The following is a 23,357-nucleotide window of genomic DNA, read 5'->3' on the forward strand; positions in this document are numbered from 1 at the left end:
ACTGACCTCAGAATCCCCACTCCCAAAAGGTGAGGTACAACTTGCAGCCTGGATCTAAGCCAACTGATTGCCCACTAACACAAGAATTCAATATTCTTTAGAGGATTTTTAACAGAATCCAGAATCTCCTAACGTAGTATTCAAGATGTTCTGGGTAGAATTCAAAATTACTGAATGCACAAAGAACAAGAAAAGTCTGACCAGTACTCAGGAGAAAAGGTAATCAACAGATGGCCCCAACTGGAATTACCAGACACAGACTTGATAACACCCAATATAACCATGAGGTAAAGATGAACATTCTTGAGCAATCAGACGTGCCTCTCTCCAGGTTTCCTGGAGTTTCCTCGCAGCATGGCCCCCAAATGCCAGTCTTCGCTCCCACCTCAAATGAAGAAACCGAGACAGCCCCCTGCCCCCAAGCCAGGGCAGACATCAACATCTCAGCACTTGCATAGAGGAGAAAAAGAACAGCAAGAAGCAATTGAACATATTGATGAAGTACAAAATGAAATAGACAGACTTAATGAACAAGCCAGTGAGGAGATTTTGAAAGTAGAACAGAAATATAACAAACTCCGCCAACCATTTTTTCAGAAGAGGTCGGAATTGATCGCCAAAACCCCCAATTTTTGGGTAACAACATTTGTCAACCATCCACAAGTGTCTGCACTGCTTGGGGAGGAGGATGAAGAGGCGCTGCATTATTTGACAAGAATTGAAGTGACAGAATTTGAAGATATTAAATCAGGTTACAGAATAGATTTTTGTTTTGATGAAAACCCTTACTTCGAAAATAAAGTTCTCTCCAAAGAATTTCATCTGAATGAGAGTGGTGATCCATCTTCAAAGTCCACTGAAATCAAATGGAAATCTGGAAAGGATTTGACGAAACGTTCAAGTCAAACACAGAATAAAGCCAGCAGGAAGAGACAGCATGAGGAACCAGAGAGCTTCTTCACCTGGTTTACTGACCATTCTGATGCAGGTGCAGATGAGTTAGGAGAAGTCATCAAAGATGATATTTGGCCAAATGCATTACAGTACTACTTGGTTCCCGATATGGATGACGAAAAAGGGGAAGGAGAAGAGGAGGAGGATGATGATGAAGAAGAAGAAGGATTGGAAGATATTGATGAAGAAGGAGATGAGGATGAAGGTGAAGAAGATGAAGATGATGATGAGGGGGAGGAAGGAGAGGAAGATGAAGGGGAAGATGACTAATGGAACACTGATGGATTCCAACCTTCCTTTTTTAATTTTCTTCAGTCCCTGGGAGCAAGTTGCCGTCTTTTTTTTTTCCTTTTTCTTTTTCTTTTCTCCTCTTGTGCTCATTCGCCCTGTTTTTTGAAGTCTCCTTTTTCTCTCCCTTTATACCATGGTTCTCAGCTTATTTTGGGGGAAAATACCTTGAGCAGAATACAGTGGGAAAAGAATCTCTACCCCTTTTTGTTCCAAATTCATTTTTGTCCCTTCCTGTCTCAACAAAAACAAAAACTTTATGGAATCAACATCACCGTGCTCTGTGGGAAAAAAGAAAAACCTTCTGCTCCCTTAGCTCTGCTGGAAGCTGGAGGGTGCTAGGCCCCTGTGTAGTAGTGCATAGAATTCTAGCTTTTTTCCTCCTTTCTCTGTATATTGGGCTCAGAGATTACACTGTGTCTCTATGTGAATATGGACAGTTAGCATTTACCAACATGTACCTTTCTACTTTCTCTTGTTTAAAAAAAAGAAAAAAAAACTTTAAAAAATGGGGTTATAGAAGGTCAGCAAAGGGTGGGTTTGAGATGTTTGGGTGGGTTAAGTGGGCATTTTGACAACATGGCTTCTCCTTTGGCATGTTTAATTGTGATTTTAATGGACATCCTTGCAGTTTAAGATGACACTTTTAAAATAAAACTCTCTCCTAATGATGACTTGAGCCCTGTCACTCGATGGGAGAATCAGCAGAACTTGTAGGATCTTATTTGGAATTGACATTCTCTATTGTAATTTTGTTCCTGTTTATTTTTAAAATTTTCTTTTTGTTTCACTGGAAAGGAAAGATGATGCTCAGTTTTAAACGTTAAAAGTGTACAAGTTGCTTTGTTACAATAAAACTAAATGTGTACACACACACACAAAAAAGATGAACATTCTTGAGATAAATAAGAGGACAAAGTTCTTAGCAGAGAAAGAAAAACAATTTTTTTAGCTAAATGGAAAATTTTAAACTAGGAGATACAATATCTGAAATTCACTGTTCTACCAAATGTGGTCAATAGCAGAATGGAGATGAAAGAGGAAAGAAAACCTGAAGATAGGGCACCTGGGTGGCTCAGTGGGTTAAGCCGCTGCCTTCAGCTCAGGTCATGATCTCAGGGTCCTGGGATGGAGTCCCGCATCAGGCTCTCTGCTCAGCGTGGAGCCTGCTTCCCTTCCTCTCTCTCTCTGTCTGCCTCTCTGCCTACTTGTGATCTCTGTCTGTCAAATAAATAAATAAAATCCTTTAAAAAAAAAAAAAAGAAAGAAAAGAAAACCTGAAGATAGGTGAAGAGAAATTATACAGGGGCACCTGGGTGGCTCAGTTGGTTACAACTCTGTCTTCAGCTCAGGTCATAATCCCAGGGTCCTGGGATGGAGCCTTGCATCCGGTTCCCTGTTTGGTGGGGACCCTGCTTCTCCCTCTACCTCTCCCTCTGCATGCTTGCTATTTTTCTATTTCTCTGTCTGTCAAATAAATAAATAAAACCTTTAAAAGAGAGAGAGAAATTATACAATAAAAAGAACAGAAAGAAAAAGATTGAAAAAAATTAATGTAACCTTAGGTGCTTGTCAATCTAACATTCATATCATTGAAATCTCAGAAAAAGAGAGAGATTGAGTCAGAATATGTATTTGATGAAATAATGACAGAAAAATTCCATATTTGATGAAATGTATCTATTAAATTTCAAGAAACTCAGTGAATCCTATCAGGTTAAGTTTAAAAAAAATACCCAGATATATCATAATTAAACTGTAAAAACCAAAGGTAAAGAAAATGTCTTACCATGAGAGACTATGGACTCTGAAAAACAATCTAAGGGTTTTGAAGGGGCGGGGGGTGGAAGGTCGGGGTACCAGCTAGTGGGTATTAGAGAGGGCACGGATTGCATGGAGCACTGGGTGTGGTGCAAAAATAATGAACACTGTTATGCTGAAAATAAAAAAATAAATTAAAAGGAAAAGAAAAAAAAAGCACATGGAAACAAATGATGACACGTTACACATAAGGGAAACCATGACTACTTCTTATCAGAAGCCCTGAAGACAATGAAAGAGTACCTTTAAAGTGCTAGAAGAAAAATTAATAAATAAATAATCATTAAAAGTACTGGAAGGACGCCTGGCTGGCTCAGTTGGTAGAGCGTGCGACACTTGATCTCGAGGTTCAAGCCCCACATTGGGTGTAGAGATTACTTCAACATAAGAAGTTCTAGAAGGAGGGGTGCCTGGGTGGCTCAGTGGGTTAAAGCCTCTGCCTTCAGCTCAGGTCATGATCCCAGAGTCCTGGGATCAAGCCCCTCATGGGGCTCTCTGCTCAGTGGGGAGCCTACTTCCTCCTCTCTGTCTCTCTCTCTCCCTCTGCCTGCCTCTCTGCCTACTCATGATCTCTGTCTGTCAGATAAATAAATAAACTCTTAAAAAAAAAAAAAAGAAGAAGAAGAAGTGCTAGAAGGAAAGAACTGTCAACTCGAAATTTTATAGCCAACAAAAACATCCTTCAAGAATGTAGGCAGAATAAAGATATTCTCAGATGAGGGAAAACTAAGAGAATTTATCACTTACAGACTTGTTCTAAAAGAAATGGCTAAGAAAGTTCTTTGGGATGAGGGAAGAAAGAACAAAAGAAATAATGAATATCTAGATAAATAGAGTATTGGGAGCCTCTTAAATTCTTTAAAATACATTGAATGCAAAAATTATAACACTGTAATATTTCTTTTTTTTTTTTTAAGAGATTTTATTTATTTATTTGACAGAGTAGGCAGAGAAGCAGGCAGAGAGATAGGAGGAAGCAGGCTCCTTGCTGAGCAGAGAGCCTGATGCGGGGCTCGAGCCCAGGACCCTGGGATCATGACCTGAGCTGAAGGCAGAGGCTTTAACCCACTGAGCCACCCAGGTGCCCCTAACATTGTAATATTTCAATGGAATATATACACTGACTACAACATAGAGGGATCACGACACAGAACCCTATTTGATTATAATGCTTGTATTACCCTTACTTGAAGTGGTAAAATATTAGTTCTAAATATACTGTGAAAAGTTAGACATATACATTGTAATTCTTAGAGCAACTACTAAACAATACCAAGACATAGCCAAAAATTCAATAAATAAATTAAGATAACTATTTCATAATAGTCAAATAATAAGAAGTTAGGGAAGAGAATAAAATAGCATATAATACATATAATAAACAAAGTACATGTTAGTCAACTATGTTGTTGTTAAGGCTTTTGGTCAACAGTAGACAAGTTTTTGGAGAGTCAAAAGCTATGCACAGATTTTTTACTATGTGGAGGGTTGGTGCCCTGAAATCCCACATTTCTCAAGAGTCAACGGTATAGAAAGAGTTAAAGCAACATGATAGGAAAAGATAAACCATGCGAACAGTAATCAAAAGAAAACTAGAGTGCCTATATTACTTTCAGACAAAGTAGACTTCAGAATAGGGCAAATTACTGGAGAAAAAGAGAGACATTATATAATGATAAAAGAATAAATTCGCTGAGAAGGCATAGTTATTAAATAAGTATGTACTTAATTAAAGAGCTCCAAAATACAGGAAGCAAAAGCTGGCGGAACTTAAGAGAAATTAAAAAATGCATAATTATATTTGAAGATGTGATGGGACCATGAAGATATCATGGGACCATTAATCCTAAAATCTTGACCACAATTCCTCTCAAGAGGGGCTATGCAGATTGGCTCTCTCTGTTTCCACAAAGAATTGGCCCTGCTCCAGAGAGCTTAAAGTGAGTGACTCCATGTTCAGAGCTGTGAAGAGGCAACCCTACCCAGATGTAGGACTGCGCATATGCCCAGACATCAGCTACTTGTTGAAATTTTAGAGAAAACCAGTAGTAATCTTCCAGCAATATCTCTGAGAAACCTAAGAAAATTCACACAGAACAGTAAGAGTTGATGGTGGACAGGTGTTTTCGCATACATCATCCACTCTCCCACTTCTGGTTACTGTGTCCAGTTTTGTATTAGAGAAAAAGCCCTTTCTCCAGCTTGAGCCATAATCATCTCAAGTCAGTAAGTACAGTCCATCCTTCTGACCAAAGTGATTGGTCAGAGATGGGCATACAACCTATCGAGAGCCAATGAGATGCAAGGATATATTTGCTGAGACTTCTGGAAAAAGGAGTTCCATGGGAACCACCAGAAAAGAGGATGTGATGGGAGGATACCAGAGCTGGCAAGGTGCCCATCCACTTGATATCATGACAAGAAGCCTAGCGGTATACGGTGTGGAGCCCAAGTGGTCAGCCTACACAGCTGAAGGCAGACTGGAAGGACGGAGAGAAAAGGGTCTTTGATATCCTTTAAGCCTCTGGTTCAAGACTTAACTAATGAGGGAATAGCTGCTCTGGTAGCTTCCATCATGCAAGGGAATTCTATTTTTTTCCCCCTCTCAAGTGGGGCTGGGTTTTCTGTCATTAATAACAGAGTTCTCTTTTTTTTAAGATTTTATTTATTCATTTGACAGAGAAATCACAAGTAGGCAGAGAGGCAGAGAGAGAGAAGGGGGGAAGCAGGCTCCCTGCTGAGCAGAGAGCCCGATATGGGACTCGATCCCAGGACCCTGAGATCATGACCTGAGCTGAAGGCAGAAGCTTAACCCACTGAGCCACCTAGGTGCCCCATTCATAACAGAGTTCTAATATGCAATTTACTCCTTCGATCCTCTCTAAACCCCATGTATTTCCCCAAAAAAATGAAAACAAAAGGCATGTGATTTAAGTGCTTCTACTTTTAATGCTAAACAGTATCTTTACTTGTAGAAAATGATGATGTGCAAATGTTGTAAAAGATAAAGCTTGGTATGTAGAAATAACAACTACTTAATGATGAGCAAGACACATACAAAAGAGAGTCATTCAGAATTCAAACTGAGAGCAAAAGAAAAAAGTTTCCCATTTCTGTTTATACAGAATGATATTAACTCTGCTTTTGCTAAAAACTTTGAAAAGTGTTACTCAAGCTATTGTCTCCTGGGAGGATATTTACCACCATCAGCCACCTACACTTCTGTTTGTTTGGGTTTTTTTTTTTTTTTACAAATAGGTGACAACTAAAAATTGTATATGCTTGCTGTAGATAAACATGGTGAAATATTCACCACAATCAAGCTAGCTCACATATCCATCACCTCAGATAGTTCTTTTCTTTTTCTTCTTCTTCTTCTTTTTAGTTCTTAAAGCACAAGAACAGATCCAGAAGGCCCAGGTATTTCCAGGCCCTGTTGGGTACTCAAGGAAAGAAGGGTTTCCAAATTCCTTTGTGGGTTTTGCACTGCAGGCTCAAGCTACCTCCTTCAGGGAAAATTCTTTAAGCATTCTGGAAAGCATAGTCATCCCAAACCTCAGTGGAAAAGATTCCAACTATCCAGTGGAACAAGGATTAGGTGCTTATATTCAGGGAGTTCTAAAATGAAAAATGTGTTTGTAGATAAGGATTAGTTAAATGAAGAAACTGACTGCAGTTAATTCTGGGTAGAGATGAGATTCAAGAGATTGTTCTTCATGAGGCATTTATCAAGGATCTGCCAAGGGATTCAGGTGTGAAGGAAACACAGTCCTTTCTAGGCAGTTGTCCCTGGCATGGTATAAGGCTGTCTTTCATACCCAGCACTCTCATCCACTGTAATATGTAGAGAGGCACAGCATGCGAGGAAGGTTTGAAGGAAAGAGCTCTCACAACAGAGAAGCTTCCTGATTAGGTGGTTTTGAGGAACAGGGAGGATTTCAGCATGTGGAGATGGATGTAGATTTCTGAGCTGGAGAGAAGAGCATGAAGAAAGACACAGAGAAGCAGAAGTACACAGTAATTAGTGGTCCAGCTGGGATGGACCTAGTCACAGAATCACCTCTGAGACAGCTCTACTGGGGAAAGGCTTAACTCTTCATGAAGACCTCTCAGAGGCCTTCCGTTGAGCTGGGTGATAGACCCCGTACCAACACTCCCAAGAGGTCATGTACTCCTAAAAAGGGGCAGGGTTTAGTGGAGAAGGTCTACAGACCTGGGTTTGCTTTCAAATTCTGCCACTTAATATCTGTGTGAGTTTAGGCATTCACTTAACTCTCTCAGGCTGAGGACCCAAGTGTAAAATGAGGTGAATAATATCTTCCCTGTGAATCCCCCAGGATTGGCATGAACATGAGGAAAACTAGTGGACACAGAATAGCACTGTCAAATACTTTCTGGTAGTTTGCTACCTCACCATACATGTCAAGCACCCCAAGAAATGTTATTAAACTTTCATTACTACTACATAACAGACCTTTGAGGCCAGTGACAATGTCTTCTTCAGGACAGGAAACATAGTATATGATTTTTTTTGAAAAGGTACTTGATGAATGCATCAATAAATGAACAAATAATGTTCAGAGCCCTCCAACTAGATAAGAAAATTAGTCTCTTAACTTCATCAAAATCTATGGGCTGTACTTTCACTTTGGGCTGTTGGAGTCTCTAAGTTAGTTGTGATCAATTGGTGTCATGGTAGAGAAGGAAGCCTGTAAAGGTAGAGTCATGGACATTATCTGCATAGACCCCATAAGAGTTCCCATCCCCATACACCTGGAGCCAGACTTGGTCTCCCACTTCCAGATGGAGGAGCACAGAGCCAGAGGCCTGGTCCACATTATTCTCCTGATACTGGTCATAGGTGAAGAGCATCGCCTTGTCCTTCTTGTAGAGGCTGACTTTGACATCCTTCAAGTAGACTGTGATGTGGTAGGAGAAGTAGTAGAGCCCAGGAATGTTGCAGTGGAATTTGCCAGTGGTGCCGTCATAGTGGTTTTGCAGATTGTAGAAGATTTTGGTAAAGCGAATGGGAACATTGGGGACAGTGACCCGGCTCTCCAGTCCCACACTGAATGCTGACCGGTGTACATAGGCACTTTCTCCAGGTTCTCCTTTCCTGCCTGGAGTTCCTGGAAAGCCTCGGGGACCTTCAACCCCGGTTACTCCGGTTTCACCAGTGTCACCCTTAGGACCAATGAGACCTAGAGAATGAGAAAATTTCAGTGACCATAAGGAACAGAACTCCTGCCTTGGTTAGTTCTAACCTAAAACACTGCCGCTATGGTCCTTATCCACAACCTGCCTGACTTTCGGAGCAAGGAACCAAAGGGAGCTCCCAAACTAGATAACAAAATTAGTTATACCTTTTCCTTCTATATCCCCCAGCAGGCTTCCATAACTTCATCTCCAACCTTATATCTTATAAGTCTCCATCAGACCCTCCATCCTGCCAACCCTTTATAACCCTTTTCAACCATACTCTTGCTCTTCGATCCCCTCTGTCCGGGATGCCCTCCCTCCTTTTTTTCTGTCTATCCATTCTTCAAGGCCTGCCTCAAGCCCTCCTCTTCTTAAAGTCTTCATTGTTAATCCAGATCTTCTCTGAGAGCATTTTCTCTCTGTTCCATACCTTGGACACTTGCCCACATTCAGTTAGGCATATTTGGAAGAGACATTCTTGTAGTGATCCTTAACAGCCTTGTGCTTTAGACATGTCTTCGTCACTACACCAAGAGTTCCCCAGGAGCAGGACTGTGAGCCATGAGGATGTGTTGAGTATGAACATCACTGGGTGGAATGGGAATTAAGTGGAAATGAAGGGAAATACGCATGTAAAGGGACTGGGAAGAATGATGGATGAGGCGGGGTGGGAAAGGGTACAGGCAAAGTGATGTGGATAGAACAGAACCAAAGGTACTGGTTTTACAGGTACGACCTATCCTCACGACCAGAAGGCCATCACAAAATTCACTTCAGGCTGCTTATGGGTCACAGAAAAAAAAAAAAAAAAGCTTTCTTCCTGTGTCTAGGACTTTGTCAACAGCTAATGCCTTTGTATAGTTCCAGAAGCCCTCCTCTACCCAGGAGAAGTCTACGATGGAGGAAGCCAAAAACCTTGTTCTTTTTTTTTTTTTTTAAGATTTTATTTATTTTATTTGACAGGCAGAGATTACAAGTAGGCAGAGAGGCAGGCAGAGCGAGAGAGGGAGAAGCAGGCTCCCTGCTGAGCAGAGAGCCCGAAGCGGGGCTCAATCCCAGGACCCTGGGATCATGACTTGAGCTGAAGGCAGAGGCTTTAACCCACTGAGCCACCAAGGTGCCCTCAAAAACCTTGTTCTTACCTGGATCTCCTTTCTCACCCTTTTCACCAGGAGTGCCATCTCTGCCATCACGGCCTGGGGTCCCATTGTGGCCAGGATGCCCTGGGATACCTGCCACCCAGCCTGTGCAGGCCCCCTTGGGTGGGGGAAGCAGGACTCCAGGCCCTTCTGTCACGGAGTTCTGGCCATGTGTAGGCAGGACCAGTAACAGTAGAACAGCTCGTGGCAACAGCATCCTGACCCCTGGAACCCAGATACACTTAGTCAGCCATGCAAGCAGCCCCACACAGCTCACTCTGTACCTACGCAGGACCTGGGCCACCTCAGCAGCGTCCACTTCTGAGACCTGCTCTCTCAACGCTCACCTCTTCTAGAAGACTTGTCTATTTCCAACCACCTTGATCTCTTTCCACCCTCCAATTTGCAATATTTAGCATTATTCTTTGTGTGTAATCTCCTTAATCTCATGAAGCTCATTCTAAGTTAAACACAGTTCACATTTACTTTTTTACTCCAAAGACTATTTTTCATCAGTGTGTTTGTTTTTCGGAGATACACAAAGCCTCTAGAATTGGGTTTGGCTTCAGGTTACAGCTTCTCTGTGAGGTCTAGTTTGTTACTAATCTGTTACTAATCTGTGAGGGATGCAGGAAAGCCTCTGATTGGCAATTTTACCCCCAAGATGTGCATGGTGTCTAGAATCCCGCCTCTATATCCCATCACCTGGGCTCTATAGTGCCCTCTCAATGGGACAAAACCAACTCACCATTCATTCACTCATTCATCCATTCATTTATTCATATATGTTCATCTGTCATATATATATATAGATGTAGAATACACACACATACACACACATGTATTCAATAACATTAGTAACATAAATACTTTGGAAACTACAGAAAACAAAAGGATACCCAGTCCCAAGACTTTCTCTGTTTATTTTTAAACAAAATGAAAAACACACTTTGCATAGAAATTTTATTCCCCTATTTTTGCTTTGTCACTTTCTAGTTCTCATAATCATCATTTTAAATGTGCGTGTGCTAATTCATCAAGTGGACTGGCAAAATATACTTAACCATCTCTATTTTGTTGAACTTTTAGCTTAGTTCCGCTTTAAAGTACTATTTTAAAATCCATAATTAATATCCTTAGTCATATAGCTTATCCCCAAATTATATTCCATTATGACATATTCCCAGAAGTAAAATTACTGGGCCAAATGTATGAACATTTTTAAGTTCTGGGTGTGTATTTCCAAACTGCAGTTTATTACACTGTTACTAGGTCTAGTTTGTTACTAATCTGTTAGTTACACTGTTATACTGTTACTAGTTTGTTACTAGAAGTGTGTTTGTAAGTGTGTAAGGACCCTATTAGCTACTCCCACCAGCAAAATTTTAAAAACCTATCTTTGCTGTTGTTAGTTTAGTGAACAAAAGAAATGACACCTTGCTGCATTGATCAACAGTGAGTTGTACACTTTACTAAAGACCTATTTCCTAACTTAATTTCTTCATGATACATCCATTAGTGGTTCTGTCACTTAATATATTAGATACACAATGTACTTTTTTTTTTTTTTTTTAAAGATTTTATTTATTTATTTGACAGTAGATGGAGAGGCAGGCAGAGAGAGAGAGAGAGAGAGAGGGAAGCAGGCTCCCTGCTGAGCAGAGAGCCCGATGCGGGACTCGATCCCAGGACCCTGAGATCATGACCTGAACTGAAGGCAGCGGCTTAACCCACTGAGCCATCCAGGCGCCCCACAATGTACTTTTGAATCAATTTGTGTGAGCTCTTTATGCAGACATTTTATCATCTATGCCATGACTATTTTCTCTGGTGATTATTCTGTAGATTATTCTTTTGTTTACCCTAATTTTTTAAAAAATGTTTTATTTATTTATGAGATAGGTAGAGAGAGGGAGAGCAGAGAGCACAAGCAGGAAGATGGAGAGAGGGATAGAGGGAGAGGCAGAAGCAAATGCCCCACTGAGCAGGGACCCTGCCACACAGGGCTCGATCCACAGACCCTGGGATCATGACCTGAGCCGAAGGCAGACACTTAACCCACTGAGCCCTACAGGCGCCCCAGTTTACCCTGATTTTTAAGTGACAGAAGTTTTAGTTTTTATAGTCAACTCTGTTGATATTTTTCTTTGCTTCTAAGTTTTAAACAGTTCCTAGCCCTTCTAGGTCTTGGTAAATATTCTATGTTGTTTGATATATTTTAAGTTTCACTCTTTAATTCATCTTCAATATTTTGTTTTGGTGTAAACTGTGCTCTAAAATACTCAAATGATTTCTCAAGCTGTTTAAAGACACCTTTAGTTAATCTCTCCCTTCCATTGCACTTCTGCATCCTTTAGGAAATACCAAGTTTTAACAGGATCTTGTAAGTAAAGTGAGAATTGAGAATGAGATAGACTGATAAAAGAAGGGGCAGAGAGACAGGACACAAAGCAACAGGCACTGCCTGTTGGTGGTGGTGACTTTCTGGCCGAGGTGCCTCTTACCATCCGCATGTACCTTTATCGCCCTCTACTGGATTTCAAGGGTTCAGGCAGGTGACGTCAACAGGTGGGGGAAATGAGACACAGTCTTAGGCTTGGCTTGTCCCAAAATAAGAAAGAGGTGAGTTAGATTAGAAACCAAGAAGGAGAAACCAGCCAAGCCCCTTTCATATTTAGGAAAAATACTTGTTCTGAGGCTTTTAAGAATTCATATGCATTCAAAGTTTCTCACTATTTGTCACCTTGCTCCTGTTTCCGAGGGTTAGCATTACAAGTCCCAAGAAGACCTCTGAGAGGTATGCTCGCTTTCTCCCAAAATGAGGAGAGAGCAGAATCTATGAGACTATGCTCTTTTCCACAGGGAGATAGGAAGAGAGTCCAGAACATAAGAACTGGTGGGGACAGCTACAGAGGGACCCCAAAATAGAAGGAGATTGGGAGCTTTCTCCAAACTGTTGGGGGAAGTGAGAAGTCAAAAAGTCTCTGGAGTTCTGTGGTTCCTCCTCCTCTTTTGAAAGTCGAGATTCCTTTCTCCCAGCCCAAGGGAAGGCATTCTGTCCTCAGCACTTTGGTATGATGGATGGATTTCTCCACTGACAGGGACAACGAGTCTGGGTTCCCAGACAGCGGCATGGGGTGGAGGTACTGAGCAGAGGGGTGAGGGGAAGACGGGCGCACAATCCTCAGAAGTTTCTGATGCTGAGAACAGATTCTGATTGCAGAAGAAAACTGTCTTCTAACCTAGTTTTGGGTGGAGCCCGACTGATCCCAGAACTCCGGGATCATGGCCTGAGCTGAGAGCAGATGCTTAATCATCTGCTCTGCGCCTCCACCCAGGTACCCAGTCCTAGAGCTTTTTAATGTAAAAGAGCTGGAAATCAAATTCTGGTCTTCCAAAGTGCAAAAATGGGCTCTTTAAGGCATAGTTCAGAGGAGTGGAGGAAAAACATCAGGATCACATATCTGTCTTTTCATGTTCCACTCTATGGGATGGGGGACATAAGAGAAAGTAGCTGGAGAAGCCCTCCAGATCATGAAGCAGGTGCCCTGGCTTCTAGTCTAGGCTCTGCCACGAACACGCTAGGTGACTTACGTGTCTCCACCTCATCTCCCAGATCTCCTGCTCTTTACCTGCAAATGTGATTATTAATATTAACCCTCAGCTCACCTATTTCACGATCTTATTGAGAGAATCAAATGAGTAAAAGTCACACATGTGAGTGAAGAGAAGGGAAATGAGCGAATATTTAGGGACCACCTGTGACAGATCCCCACTCTACATCCACCTGCCCTTCACCTCATTTCACCCCTACTACTCCAGCAGGTGGGACCCAGCTCCCACAAGAGGAATCCCAGGACCAGAGCTGGTTAGTAACGTCCACCCAACTATAACAAGGAAAAGCATGCAGAGGCACAATTTAAAATCCAAAGCCCAAGTTCTTTGTACTGAACTTTCATGATACACCGGCTATAGGCATGGATTTGTTCATTTTTAAAAATCATATGAGGGGAAGCCCACGATGTCCTCTGAATCCTAAAGGACTGTTTTATGATCTCTCATTTTCATGTGTTAAAATATATAAGAAATTTCACTTTGACCTGCTGGAATTTCAGAAACAACAGCAGAATCTTGCGAAATGCAAGATGGGGTCTCCTTTGGGACTGTCAAGAAACAGAGCATTAGGTGGGGGAAAGGCCACTAAATCTGGTGCCAGTGCTTCCAGCAGGAAAGGGCACTGAAGCACAGATCACTAAGTCCCTGAGAGCCAGAATGGACCCCGAAATTATCTCAACCCTGTCCTGCCTTTACAAATGGAAGGTAAAGGAGAAGGAAGAAGATGTGTTTATTAGATCCTCATGGAGGCCAGCTCCCACACTGGGAGATTTTACCCATTATTTATTTCATCTATTACTTATTTTAATCTTTACAAGAACTCCATGAAGCAAGGACTATAATCCCAACATTAGAGATGGGGAAAGGGAGAGATTAAGGACATGACCCCTGAGCCATTCCTGTTCTGACTTCCAACCCGGTGAGCTTCCCATCACATTACATGGCCTCTAAAAAGCCTCATACTCAACTTCCTAACCTGCTAAATGTGATCGCACAAGATGAGGGATGTGAGAACACTGAAATTGGCAAGGGCATGTTGGAGCAGAAATTGCATAAGGTACCTTCAAATGCTTATTTCATAAATGTCCCCCCATAGTCCTGCTCTTGATTCCACTATAGAGAAGAATCCGAGACTTGAAGAGAACTAAGTGCTGGTTTAAGATCATGCGACTCTTAGAAATGTTGAGTGGGCTGGGAAGGGAAGAAAAAAAAGAAAGCAAGAAAGAAACAGATCGTGCAACTCTTGTATGGGTTCTATGAAGCTGCCATTTTTAAAGGTTAAAAATGGTAGAATATGGCAGTTTCACATGGTTCAACCTAATGATGAATGACAGAATCAGGAATCAACTCAATTCTGTCTGGCTTTCAGGATGATTATCTGAAAACCTTCACTCAACCCTAAGAGAGCTGTCAGCATCCCCATGCCCAACACACACACACACACACACGCGCGCTTCAAATCTCAAGGAACTAGTAAAACAGAACATCCCTCCAATGCATTTTTTAAGATCAGTCTCTCTTCATGTGAAAAAATTCTTATTGAAAATTCTACTCTCCAAAGCTTCTACCTCCTGACCTCAGCCAAGTGGGGCCATTAATTTCCTGTTTTGACAAAGAGTTGGTGGAAAGTTTGTCCCCACACCCACCTCAGAAAGACAAGGAGCAAGTCCTGCGTCTCTCTTTATAGCTCCTCAGGAACTAAGGGAGGGAGGGAGCAAGGACTACCAGTTGAACTGTTTGTGCTTTCTCTGCTTCAGGAACAAAGCTGACCCCTCCCTCGTGCTCCTTGGGGCACATTCTACCAGCACAAAGGGCTCCCAGGCTTCCACACTTTCTCCGGAGGAGCTCACCTTTCCGCTAATGGGGGGAGTCACCAGGAGTGAGGTGGCTGCATCCCCTATGAAGCTTGATCTGAAAACCAGAACCTCTCTAGAACGGGGAACCACACCCACTGACACAGGAGTGCTGGGCTGATCTCTAAAATCCTTCCCACTCTGACCTCTGCCTCTACACTGAAAACAACCGGATGCCTCAGGCGCAGCGTTCACTGGGGTGAGCAAGACAGAGCAGACCCACTGGTTTCTGACCGAAAATGTCTAAAAATAAGATTTTTATAAGTTTTCAGTATATTCCAAGCTCACTTGATCTCATTTGAATATCTCAATCATCCTGTGACATATCCTCACATCAGTGCAGATATCCCAGTATTTACAGATTCCTTCAGATCTTTGTATCTCACTAACTCCACCCAGTGTCTAGCCTTATCGAATCTGCTCGATCAATATTTGCTGAGAGGAATCCAGTGGTGGAGCTGGGTTCCAGACTCAGCCTGAGGTTAGAGCTCAGGCTGTCCCCCAGCTGCCTTTCCCTATGCTTCTTTCTTTGCCTACCTGGTCAAGCTAGAAGTGAATTATTTCCTTCTCTTCTTACTTAATTGAACTCTATTCAGCCATTTTTCCCTCCTCATCGATCCCAACCTTTTCTCTGCGTATGTTGGGCAAAATTCAAGATGCCCCAGGCATTTTGATCAGAGGAACAGCTCCTTTTCTCTTTGAGCTGTGGAAGAATCAAGGAAGAAGCCTGAGGTCTCTGGCTGCTCTGGCCAGAGTTTTGCCTGTACCCATCTGTACCAGCTATGACAAGAGAGCCTGTGCAAACCCCAGCCAGAGGCTCCATTACAAGACAGCCACTCCCACCCCCCAGCATGGGACTGTAATCAACTTGTTCTTACCCTCAAGTGTAGAATCAGACCCACAAAGTGCAGTCAGGATGGAAATGAGATGATCCGGCCTCAGCAGCCTGATACACAGGGGGACAGGCCATCCCCACCCCACACTTGTCCCTTCCTATTGGCCAACCCTAACCCTGTGAGGGCCAGAGGCCAGTGGGCAGGCACCCTGTCCCTGGCAACCGCTTCAGGTCTCCACTCTGGAGAACCCGCTGCAACCCCCCTTGGGCTTGGGAAGCCAAGTGGGTCCTCAGTCACAGCATCCACATTCCCTTGGCTCTTAGGTTTGCATCCTACAACAGCAAGAGAAGATGGGGCAAGAGTGAAGCCCAGAAAAAGGAAAACAAGCCATCTCTGCATCTGAGGGAGAAGCTTCCTCCTGTGAAATGAATTGTCCAGTGGTGCAGGAGACCCCCTTTTCCCCCCCACAGATCTGCTGTCATAAGTCAGGAATACTGATGATGACCACCACTGTGCTCCTGCTTGCTATGCATGACAAAGCATGAGACTGTGTGGTCCAGACAGACTTCAGAAAGGGGAATAGTCAGAGGAGTGGCAATAAAACAAGAACTAGAACACATCTTCCACACTCTGGTCTGGAACCCAAATTTGAGGAGGACTTTGTGTGTTATTCTGAAAACGAAGGTGAAAGGAAGTTCCTGGGGGGATGTGGGGCAGAGCCAGAGTAAGACCTTTAGAGCCCCTGCACTCCAAAAAGTTATGAAGCACCCAACCCTATGTGATTCAAACTCAACATAACAGAAAATGTCCATAACATGTGATACTAGAACACCATCTCTCAAGGTTTTTCTGATTCCAAAATCGTGAATAAGGTTTTGAAAACTAACTTTTTGTGGGTATGTGAGCCCTCATTTTGTCAGTCCCTTAAGCATATTGCCTACTCTACCTAATGGGGAACCCAACTCTGGCCTGGAGCTGCCACCCACGTAGGTGTTCCTAGAAACCTGAGGTTTGAAATGGCAATTTTCATCACTTGGGCTTTTTCTTGGCAAACCCATGTTCTGTTTTTGAAACACAGGATCAGAGCTGGTTCCTTCAAGCCACAAATTCTGAGGCATTAAATCATGACCCCAACAAGAGCTGAAGATCCCAGCAACAACTTCCATAAGACATTCGGAAACAGAATGTTCTCAGGCAGAGGCTGGGCAAGTGTGTGTCTGCCCCCAAACATGCTGACTATGCGGAGTCCAGAAGTCCAGAGCAACGAAAAGTAAAAGTCTTGTCTAAGGCCTTGGCCTTCAGTTAACATGCAGACTTTCTAGAGAAGTCACATTAGGCCTTTGAGATTGGAGTCATGAATCCCTTACCTAGGGCCCAAGAGGCCAGGGAAAATAAGACTTAATATAGTTTACCAGGTAAACTATATTTTTGTGTTGTATATATGTGTTGTATCCCCTGGCCCCTAGAATATGATCTCGTATAAGCTGGGCAATAAAAAATGTTGAATCAATAAATAGGTAAGTGATCATATTTAATCTCCCCTTGAAGATAGCTACAGCTGTCTTCTATTTTACAAATAAAGCATCTGGAGTTCAGTGAGGCTCAGTGACTTGTCCAAGGCCCAAATCTAAGATACAAACCCAGATCTAACTACAAACCTAGTATGTTTTTTAATACCTCATGTCTCTCACTTCTCCTGATGGAGTAGGAGACCCTAAGATTCATGTTTGCACTTCAGCGTAGCTTTGGGGTTGGTCAAAAAAAAAAAAAAGATATTTTCTCCTGACTTTATGGCAATGCAGCTGATTACAGCAGGCTCTAACTGTTGTGCAAGGTGGATTGACTTTAGCCCCAAAACACACCAAGACTGGGCTGGGTCTGGTTGTCAGCCAGCAACATTGTGAAAGCCTGGCATTTTGAGACCTCAGAGAAATCTGCCATCTGCCACAAAGATCACTATTTGGAAAGAGGCAATTCTGTGGCATACTGGCTTGGAGACTATCACTCAAGAGCACTCAGCCAGGAATTCCTTGAAGCTCATCTTTTTTCCCAGGACAGAGCTGTTACTACCTAGAGTAAAATATTCAAATAAATGTGATCATTTCCTCCAGGGTATGACACCTGCAGTTCAGTCCCCTGTGAGCTGGGTAATTGGGGTATTAAACCAGCAGGCCACATGACTAAGTGTCCCGTAGGTCTGACTAAATAGTGTCATATATTTTTGCTTAATTGTGATTTTTAAAACATAATCTTAATCGAAATAATGAAGCATAATCACTAGGTTTTGAAAAATAATCCAAAATATTGGAGCGAGACAGCAGAGTAAGGACACCCTACAGCCCCCAAATCCCTACAAATGACAAGAAAGGAAAACATTCTTGGTTGTAAAAGCAAAAAGACTTGGCTACAATTGCACTTTATCCAAGGCAACCTCAGATACTAATTTAAGTCTCTCTTTTGCCACTCATATTTTGGACTACCAGTAAGGCACTTCCATTGGCAATGAGGCCAGTTCTGATAAGGAATGCTAGTTTCCTATCTTTGAGAACCTGTGCGTGGGACCACACCTGGTAACAAATGCTCTTTTAGTCAAAGGATTTCCCCCAATAATTTTGGAATTGCTGGAGAAGCACAGGAAAGGAGATGGTGTTGCCCAGAGATGAGGAACCACCTCTATCACCTGGCCATATCCTGTAAGCCTACACTCAGTGTCTGTACTGCTAGAGGTTTCACAGATGTACTGAACAGCCCCCAGGGATGCTGACACTGCCAGGGACACAGCCAGAAACACAGGAGCTTCTCCCTTTTACCCCTTTCGATTTTACCCAACCGTCTGCCCTCTGCAGAATCTCACTGGGGCTCATCCAGCAAGGGAGTCTGGGATATGTCATTTCAGACACGCAGCTTCAGGGATAAAGGCAATTACTTAAAAGTGGATATGGAGCTAAGTACCAACAGACATAATCTGACACAGGTCACATCTTCAAGAAATAGAAGAACTTATACCCAAGGAAACAAAGCTAGTAGTAGCAAAAGGGGGCAGAACTTAAGAATAATTGTTATAGTTGGAGAGATGACAGGAAATGGAATACATAAAAATAATTTATTAATATTCTGCCTTGGTAGGAGGTGAAAATAATTTTCTCTTCCTTAAGTCACCAAGATTGTGGTGATTTGTTACGGCACCTCTAGGAAACTAATACGGGAAGTGGAGCTAGAGAAAGAGTTTTCACAGATGACACCAAAGACATGATTCATTAAAGAAAACAATGGAAATTGAGATTCTACCAAAATTAAAACGTTTGCTCTGTGGAAAACCCTGTTAAGAGGGAAAAAAAGCAAGGTACAAACTGAAACAAAATATTTGCAAACCATATATCTGACAAAGGATTTGAATCTAGATTGAATAAAGAAATCTCAAAACTAAACCAAAAAAATCCAATTAGAAAATGGGCAAGAGACATGAAAAAATATTTCATAAATATTCATGGATGGCAAATAAGCTCTTGTAAAGATGTTCAACATTATTAGCTACTAGGGAAGAGCAAATTGAAAGCACCAATGAGATATCCCTAATACAACTAGGATGACTAAACTCAACAATAGTAAGAAATACTATAATGGTGGATAGGTATTATCCATTTGTAAAAACTCATAGAATGTACAACACAAAGAGTGAACTCCGATATAAACTATGGACTTTGGGTGATTTTTTGTTTTTAAAAGATGAGAAAAATAAAGAGCACAAAGTTTTTTAAAGATCAAAAAATAGTGAGAATACTAACTTTGGGAAAGGACATGATGAAAATGGATCACTCATAACCTGCCGATAGAAATGGAAAATGGTACAGACACTCTGGAAAATAGTTTAGCAGTTTCTTAAAAAATTAAACAGCAGTCACTCCTGTGCATTCATCCCCCCAAAATACCTATACCTAAAAATTTGACTGTCCCTGAAACATATACATCTTTGCTTATTTGTGTGAGTAAATTTTTAGAACAAATGTGTAGATGTGGAGTTGCAGGATTAAGATGTATGCACATCTTAACTTCTGATCACTGTAAACTGACTTCCAAAAATTCAATAGTGATTTATACTCCCAATATGGTATGAGTACCTGTTTCCTATACCATTTACGAATATTGGATATTGTCAAACATTTAAAATATTTTATTTTCCAGGGGTGCCTGTGTGGCTCAGTCGGTTAAGCGTCTAACTCTCGATTTTGTCTCAGGTGATAACCTTAGGGTTGTGAGACCAAACCCCACGTCCAGCTCCTCTCAGGGAATGGAGGCTGCTTAATATATTCTCTCTCTTGGGGCACCTGGGTGGCTCAGTTGGTTAAAGCATCTGCTTTTGGCTCAGGTCATGATCTCAGGGTCCTGGGATTGAGCCCCAAGTTGGGCTCTGAGAAGGGAGCCTGCTTCTCCCTCTCCCAGCCCCTGTTCATGCGCTCGCTCTCTCTCTCTCTCTCTCTCTCTCTCTCTCAAATAAATATATAAATAAATAAAATCTTAAAAAAAGAAACACACACTAAAAAAAAAGATATTCTCTCTTTGTCTCATTCTCTCTCCCTACTGAAAGATAAAAAAGTTAATATATGACATTCCAAACAAATAAATATTTGACACCCTAATAGATTTTTAGAATTATCTTAATTTATATCTCTGATTATGTGTAAGGATATATTTTTACATATTTATTGGTTGTTTGTATTTCTTTAACTGTGTATTATTTGTGTTGTGTTCAACTCATGTGTTTATTTCCTCTGTCCGTTTTTTCCTAGTAAGTTATTTTTATTAACTTTTGAAAGGTTCTTGTATATCAAGGAAATTAGTCCTTGTTATATGTTTTGAAAATGTATTTATCTTTTGCCTTTAAAAAATATGTTATACAAAAACTTTTGCTTCCTGTTTAACCTAATTTTTAACATTTTCAATTTGGTTTCTGGATTTTGTGTTTTGCCTAAAGATTCCTCTCATTCCAAAGTTATTCTTTAAAATATGGTGTGGTTTTTTTTGCTAGAATGTTCATGATTTCTTTTCTTTTAATTCACTATTTGACCAACCTGTAATTACTTTGTCAAATGAACAAAGACCACCTATACACTTCAGAACACTTAAGATCTAATCTCAGCAACTTCCAATTAGAGACTGTTTAGACAAAACTTATAATTCTAAGGGAGTTACTACTACCATCTTTTATTCCAGTAGAGACTGGAAAAGGGTTGAAAGGACAGTGACCTCTATATAATGAAAGGAGGAACTCTTGAGACAGTCTTTGATAAGAATGTCTTAAGGTGGGGTTTTCTGGTTCTCATAGGGTGGGATTTTTGGAAGCAAAAAAAGTGTTATGTTTGGCTTTCAAATAGATTTGTCAGTCTTTGACAGGTCCCTACCAACTGGTACATAAGTGGAGGCTCTCCAGGCTGGATAGGGTCATCTGGGCTTTCCAGCTTCAACCAGAAGAAAATATGGTCCTCAGCTTTAGAGTAAGCAGTTCCTCATGTTTTATATGTTCTATATTAATACATATAATGTGTATATATAACATATATTAAATATATATGTTATAAATATATAATTATTCATATATAATATATAAATATATTTATAAATGTATTCTATATGTTAATATAAATATATAATATATATTATAATTTAATATATAAAAGAGAATATATATATGTAAAACACATTTTTGTGTATATGCATATTTTTTGGTGAACCCAACACCCATCTTAATGCATATTTTTTCCCTTCTAATTTTAAATGTCTTTTTCATACGTTCACTTTTCAAATGCATTGGGGGTCTATTTCAGGACTCTCTATTCTGCTCATTGTATGCATTTATTCATCAGGAATATGTATCCTCTTCACTACTGAAAGCAGCATGTTGCAAAGCTGTAAGATACAATCATCAAAGTCATATCTGAAAGTTTATTCATTTATAATCCTGATACTAGACTAAATATGTGTTTAGTGTTATAAAACACTGTGTTTTATAAAATTCTCCATCCTTGTACTCTGATATGGAGCCTGGCATACATGAGGACTCCATATATGTAGGCTGAACACAGAAATGTATGGCATTGGGAACAGTGAACCAAGAGTTAGAAGACCTGGACTCTGCTCCCTCCTCCCCTGCAGGCTGTCTGGGAGACCAAGATACATATTAATGGACTGGTAGCTGATGGATAAGATGACCAGAGAACTATAATTCCTATGCCTACCTGAAGCTAGGAGTTACCACATGGCAAAGTTTTCACCAACAGAATATGAGATAAGGTGATGTGTGCTACCTTCAGGCTGAGTCTTAAAATACTGCACATGTGATCCCTCAATTTCTTCTCTACCTATGAACTGGAAGACGATAATGCCTGTGACCCAGTTTTTTGAGGGGCGGGCTTGGGGATTGGTTGTTTTTCATAGAACTACCTGTTTCTTTCTTATTCCGGGCTTATTGAGGAATGATTGACAAATATAATTGTATGTATGTAAAGTGCACAGTGCTGTGATTTGGTATACATACACTTTGTGAAATGATTACGAAGACCAAATTAATTAATACCTTCATCACCTGACATAATTTTTTTCTGTGTGTGTGTGTGTCAAGATGCTTAAGATCTATTCTCAGCAATTTCCAAGTATACAGTACATATTATTAATGATAGGTCTGTGACCCAGCTTTGATCACACAGACAAGAATGATGAGGGGGATGGTGTGAAACCCACATGAAAGAAGCCAGGAGACCCTGAGTGACTGTGTGGATCAGAGCCGGCTTCCTACCTACCCTGCACTATTCCATGAGACAGAAGTAAATGTATTGTTTGGTTCACTGTATTTTTGGGGCTCCCTATTGCAACAGCTTACTAACCCAAATGGCATATGGTATTCCATAAAGACAAGAGTACTGCAGTCAAATAGTTTGGGAAATGAAGAGGTTAATAAAAGTATGCAGGTTTCCTTCCTATAGGAATTCTCTGAACCTGGCTACATGTCTTCTTTTTTCCTGTATTGCAACTAGAGGGAGAAAAGTGCTGATCTCTTGTATTCTCTCCCTGGATTTGAAAAACACATCTGAAAAATGCTGACTTTGATTATTTCTATTTTCCCTAAATATTGCATAACACTCAGTGAGTGTTTCATATGCATTCAGAATACCACCAAACTTGACAGAATCCAGGCTGCCTTTAGTCCAACCACTCTAGGCAGGGCATGCTGTCTTGAGGAGACAAAAGGCAATATTACAAAACAGAGAATAATTCTCCCAAAAGGTATAGGATGTTTTTTATCTCATTATGCTGTATTCTTTCTCATTTAAACAGATGGAAAGAGGACAAATTTTACCCAGAGAAGAGCCATTCTTTTTTTTTTTTCTTTTAAAAGGTTTAAAAAATGTTCTTTAATCACGAGTCACTCAGTAACTATTTCCTGAGTGGTTACTGGATGCACAACCCCGGAGAAGAAAATACAGTGTCTACTGGCCAGGGTGGACGTTCAGAGGAGCATCAGCAATGATGACTGGTCCAGACATGGTTCCTCTGGGCATCCACTATGATGCAAGTTTTGGGTAGAGGCTTCCCACGTGAGGCCTATGGGGTTTGGGTATTTTGCACTCTGCCAGTACCACCAAGTGTAGTTGGTTTGG

General features: G+C 41.2%; 2 protein-coding genes across 2 annotated transcripts; one reads left to right on the top strand and one right to left on the bottom strand.

The window, feature by feature from the left end:
* The first annotated feature begins 339 nt into the window (after positions 1 to 339).
* Positions 340 to 2,110, top strand: LOC132010053 (protein SET-like). The gene has a single exon (XM_059388032.1). The coding sequence runs from the start codon at positions 355 to 357 to the stop codon at positions 1,222 to 1,224; it is 870 nt and encodes a 289-aa protein (XP_059244015.1). The 5' UTR covers positions 340 to 354; the 3' UTR covers positions 1,225 to 2,110.
* Positions 2,111 to 5,735: 3,625 nt separating this feature from the next.
* On the bottom strand, positions 5,736 to 15,801 carry ADIPOQ (adiponectin, C1Q and collagen domain containing). The gene is made up of 3 exons (XM_059388033.1): positions 15,748 to 15,801; positions 9,405 to 9,626; positions 5,736 to 8,264 (listed from the first exon to the last, which is right to left on the bottom strand). The coding sequence occupies exons 2-3, from the start codon at positions 9,616 to 9,618 to the stop codon at positions 7,744 to 7,746; spliced, it is 735 nt and encodes a 244-aa protein (XP_059244016.1). The 5' UTR covers positions 9,619 to 9,626; positions 15,748 to 15,801; the 3' UTR covers positions 5,736 to 7,743.
* Positions 15,802 to 23,357: the final 7,556 nt, after the last annotated feature.

Source organism: Mustela nigripes, chromosome 2 (genome assembly GCF_022355385.1).
Source record: "Mustela nigripes isolate SB6536 chromosome 2, MUSNIG.SB6536, whole genome shotgun sequence".
NCBI lineage: Eukaryota > Metazoa > Chordata > Mammalia > Carnivora > Mustelidae > Mustela > Mustela nigripes.